Raw genomic sequence first — 4594 nt, 5'->3', positions numbered from 1 at the left:
TTTATAAAGTGTTTACAGATTAATTAATAACCTATCTATAAACTCTTTAAAAGCCATCTATAAGGGGGGCCTTAGTGTAAAGTGGTACCTTTTTTAAAAAAAAATACATTACAAGTGTTTGAAGTGTAAAATGTATACACTGGGAATTTGTGTGAAAGGATGTTGAACAAAGACTTGGCAGCTCTATGAATATTGTGGCCCCTTGATGGCCCCTTACTGAGAAAAATCCTAGATCCGCCACTGATTACAGAAGGGAAACTTCACCAAAGTGAAACATAAATCTGTGGATCTGTGTTTGATTACTCTGCCTGGCTTTCTCAAGGACCAGGATGTGACACAAAAATCTGAATTATGGAACTGAAAGTGAAAGTAGTCAAACTGAATTTTTAATAGACTAATACATAATACATATAGACTAATAATACAGTTTCAAAGCAAATTAATTCAGATACAAAACTTTAAATTCAGTTTCAATTTAGTAAAATTTATTTTCAAACCAATGCATTCAATTTCAAATTCTGCACATTCAGATTCAATCTGAGCAATTCAAATTCAGTTCCTGCTGACACAAGATTTATAACATCACCTTTAACATATTTACTGAAAATTTGAGACATTTTTCCTTTAAAGATCTGACCATGGTGGTCTAATCCTGGTCCTCGAGGGCCACCTGCATGTTTTAAAGATTTTTCTGCTCCAGTACAGTTCAATCTGTGAATACAGGTAAAAGATGAGGATAGTGGCCCTTGTGGACCAGGATTGGACAACCCTGCTCTACACAAAATGTCTGGCTCCTGACAAACAGGATTTTGAGTCAGTTTTTCAGAATAACTTTGTATCAAAGAGGAGGAAAGAGGATCATCCCACATCTGTGTTGCTCGTCCCACAGGCTACCTCATCCACGAGTCAGCAGCTTGGAGCGAGCGTCTTCAGCGTTGGTTCTTCCTGCCTCGCCGTGCCAGTCACGAGCACTACGAAGAAACGGCAGACGAGCGGCGTGCCACCAACCTCCTGCTGTCCTGCCCCGCAGACTTCAGCCACATAACCACGGGGCACGCCGGGCCTTTAAACCCCACCCACGGCTTCTCCTCCTTCAAATTTGTCCCAGACACGGACGATCAGATCATCTTAGCTCTAAAGTCAGAGGAGGACGCCAGCAGGATTGCCACGTACATCCTTGCTTTTACTTTGGACGGCCGGCTGCTGATGCCTGAGACGAAGATAGGAGACGTAAAGTACGAAGGGCTGGAGTTCATCTGAAAGAGGCGGAGCTAAGTTTTTTAATTCAAATGATAATGAAAATATGTAAGGTTCCATTCCCTGTCAGTTTTACTGTAAGACATGACTGAAAGTGACACTGAAATAGCTGAAAAACAGCCGCTAACGATGCACAGCAGATATTCTTCGTCAACACAAAACACATTTTTAACCATTTAAAGACTTAAAGGGATCCACGATTAGTTGTAACATTAAACTTTATTTGATAAACATTTATTTTAACTGTAAAATAAAGACTATAATAATACTGTAGGCTGTTTAGTTTTGTAAATTTTTTTAAATATATTTTAACACGGACGGAGCCATTTTATTTACACACAAAGCATTCTGGGTAAATGATGACGTGGATAGGTCCTCGGTGCGAGGCTGCTAGCGAGCTATATCCACCCTGAAGTTTAATCTTGGACAATATCTGATGATCGACTCTTTTAAATGAAACCAGAGAGCGTTGACAGAGAGGAGAAGGTAGAAATGACTCAGCCTGGAACTGAAAATATGGATGGAGGACAACAGAGCTGCTTCATGGAAGAAGAACCTCAGCTTAGCCTGTTAGCTTTAGCGTTAGCCCTTGCTCTATATTGCCTTATATGTATTAGCTCGGCTTCTTCTTCCATGAAGCAGCTCTGTTGTCCTCCATCCATATTTTCAGTTACAGGCTGAGTCATTTCTACCTTCTCCTCTCTGTCAACGCTCTCTGGTTTCATTTAAAAGAGTCGATCATCAGATATTTTCCAAGATTAACCTTCAGGGTGGATATAGCTCGCTAGCAGCCTCGCACCGAGGACCTAGTTGATGTCATCATTTACCCAGAATGCTTTGTGTGTAAATAAAATGGCCCCATCCGTGTAGTATATTTTTAAACGTTTAGTTTAAAAATTATAAAAACTAAACAGCCTACAGCATTTTTAGTTTTTATTTTACAGTTAAATTATATGTTTATCATATAAATTCTAATGTTACAACTAATCGGGGATCCCTTTAACTGCATCATATCAGTGCTGCGTGGAAAAGTCTGGTTTAGTTAAAATGACCAAAACTCAGGAAACAAATACGTAGGTGTAAAAATTTATTTTAAAATAGTGTAGGAAAATTGTGCGTTGTTCAAATGGTATGTCCGAATAAACAGGAATCCGCTGGATTTCTTCTTTAAAACTTTATTTTCAGTTTTCTGACTCCAATCAGGTTCACAGCACACAGGCCTCAGTAAGTCCTTGTGCTGAACCAAAACACAGCTGATCTGCTCTGAAGCAGAGACTCTGCAACATAATGAATTGAGCTTATAATGTTCATCTCCTCCTGGTTACATCCATGTAGGTGTTACTGTTTACGTCAGAACGTCACTCATTTAAGTTTAGACTAAAGAAAGAACACATAAGACACACACCAACTCTTCGTCTGCTTTAACTTTAAGGCTGAAATGATCAGAAAGTATAAAATACAAAACTGCATCTAATATTCAATTAATCATTTACAAAATTTACTCCAATAGAATTTGTTTAGAAAAGAATACTAAAACCCAGAAGTCAGGAGTGTTACAGGATCTCACTGCTTTTAACAAATAAATGTATCCTGCTTTTATGGATCAGTTTTCCAACAATAAACAGGTTTCAGAGTTCTTGCTGTGACTTGATGCAGAATCACCTGACCTGAAGAGGAAGATGTTTGTTTTGTTAATTTTTTAATATTTTGCACCAAAAATGATAAAATCTCTGTTTTTTGTGATTTAAAGATTTGTGCTTAGAGCCTTTTGGAAATTTGGACGTCCATCTTTTTTGAAAGTGTTTTTACTCGTTTGAATGTCACAGAACTTGTAATGGACCACACTGTGTGACATTTAAGACACGTCTCCTGAAACCTTTGTTTCTATTTATTTAAGACATTTTGCTGACATTCAATTTTAAATGAGCATTTCTTTAAAATAAACATTTTTAAACATTTGATGTTTACCTGCTTTTTCAGTTCTGTGTCTTATTTCAAATGAGTTTCTGTAGAAACGTTTGTTAACGTGTGGCTGTCAGACACTCAGGGTAACGCAAAATAAATTCTCTTGAACTTGAAATCTTTGATGTGTTTGTGTTTTAGACACACTGAACTTCATTACTTTTATTTTATAGGTGCAGCAAACAGCCACAACAATAAAACAGAGTTAATGTGACAAATGAAGGGTATTGTGCTACAAGTCTGAGCTGTGGCACCTTTTGTTTATGTTTCATTCATGTGGAAAATATTCTGAGATAAAAGCCCAGATAAAGTCAAATATTAACGCTTCTAAAGCAAAAAAGAAGTAAAATTAATAATTAGGGATGTATGATATATCAGCATTAACATCGGTATGGTTCCGATAAATAAAACTGGGCCAATATTAACGTCATGATGGTGTWATTGATGCTGCACAGCCAGGAATATCTGAAGTAGGGAGCCATGTCAGTGCTCCGGTCATTTATTTACTTTAATTAAAAACACAGAAGTGTGTTTGTGTGTATTTGTGTTTAAATATTTTGTGTCTCTGTAATATCAGTAAATATCAGTTATCGACCATTACGGCAATAATTCTATCAGATATCAACCAATATCAGCTGATATTTTCATACAGGTGCATCCCTATTAAMAATTTAACTATTTTTACTATTGCTCATTTGGACAAACTAATCTTGCCTTATAATTAAGCAGTGTTAATGAGTGCGAGTATGATAAACACTTTATTCTGTAAAGCATCAACACTTCTATTAAACAATAATCACAACTTATTTGACACAAACACAAAATATTTGATGCTCTTAATGTTCAGCAGATTGGACAAGATTCACACAAAACCTGAAACAATCTGTCAAAAACAGAAGCTTGAACTGGTTTAACAGGAATCAAAGAGGAGCGATTATTTCCTCAGGTTTTAAAAGAACATTTTCAATCTGGGGAACATTTGTTTACAAGCTTGTTGCCATGACGATCACATCTTGAGGTAGACCGTCTATTTGAACGGGTTTGAAGGAGCCGAGTTCAGAGTAGAAGTGGAGCATCCTCCGGTTGCCCTGTCTCAGCTCACAGAAGCCTCCTCTGGACCCTGAAAGACAAACGTGAAGAGTCTTTCTTCAGAGTCTCAGTGATGAGTAGACTACGGTTTAATAAAATAATAATAATAAAAAAATCTGTAAACTACGTATTTTTTTAATCAGTAAACTACGTTTTTTTAAAGTCAGTAAACTATTTTTTTCAAATCAGTAAACTACGTTTTTTGTAATCAGTAAACTACGTTTTTTGTAATCAGTAAATTACGTTTTTGTAATCAGTAAACTACGTTTTTGTAATCAGTAAACTA

The 4594-nt window shown here is 36.5% G+C and overlaps 2 protein-coding genes across 2 annotated transcripts in view; one reads left to right on the top strand and one right to left on the bottom strand.

The window, feature by feature from the left end:
* cant1b (calcium activated nucleotidase 1b) overlaps window positions 1-1338 on the top strand; it is a gene marked incomplete at its 5' end in the record, with an annotated part of 5212 nt that extends 3874 nt beyond the window's left edge. The window contains 1 exon segment of the mRNA XM_014013997.1: window positions 890-1338. Coding sequence (XP_013869451.1) covers window positions 890-1260 — 371 coding nt within the window. The 3' untranslated portion in view covers window positions 1261-1338.
* A 2620-nt stretch (window positions 1339-3958) lies between these two features.
* Window positions 3959-4594, bottom strand: part of ogal (O-GlcNAcase like) — a gene marked incomplete in the record, with an annotated part of 12370 nt that continues 11734 nt past the window's right edge. Inside the window, 1 exon segment of the mRNA XM_014013996.1 lies at window positions 3959-4339. Coding sequence (XP_013869450.1) covers window positions 4203-4339 — 137 coding nt within the window.

Source organism: Austrofundulus limnaeus, unplaced genomic scaffold (assembly GCF_001266775.1).
Source record: "Austrofundulus limnaeus strain Quisiro unplaced genomic scaffold, Austrofundulus_limnaeus-1.0 Scaffold109, whole genome shotgun sequence".
Classification (NCBI taxonomy): Eukaryota; Metazoa; Chordata; class Actinopteri; order Cyprinodontiformes; family Rivulidae; genus Austrofundulus; species Austrofundulus limnaeus.
This window is presented reverse-complemented; position numbering and strand designations above follow the sequence as displayed.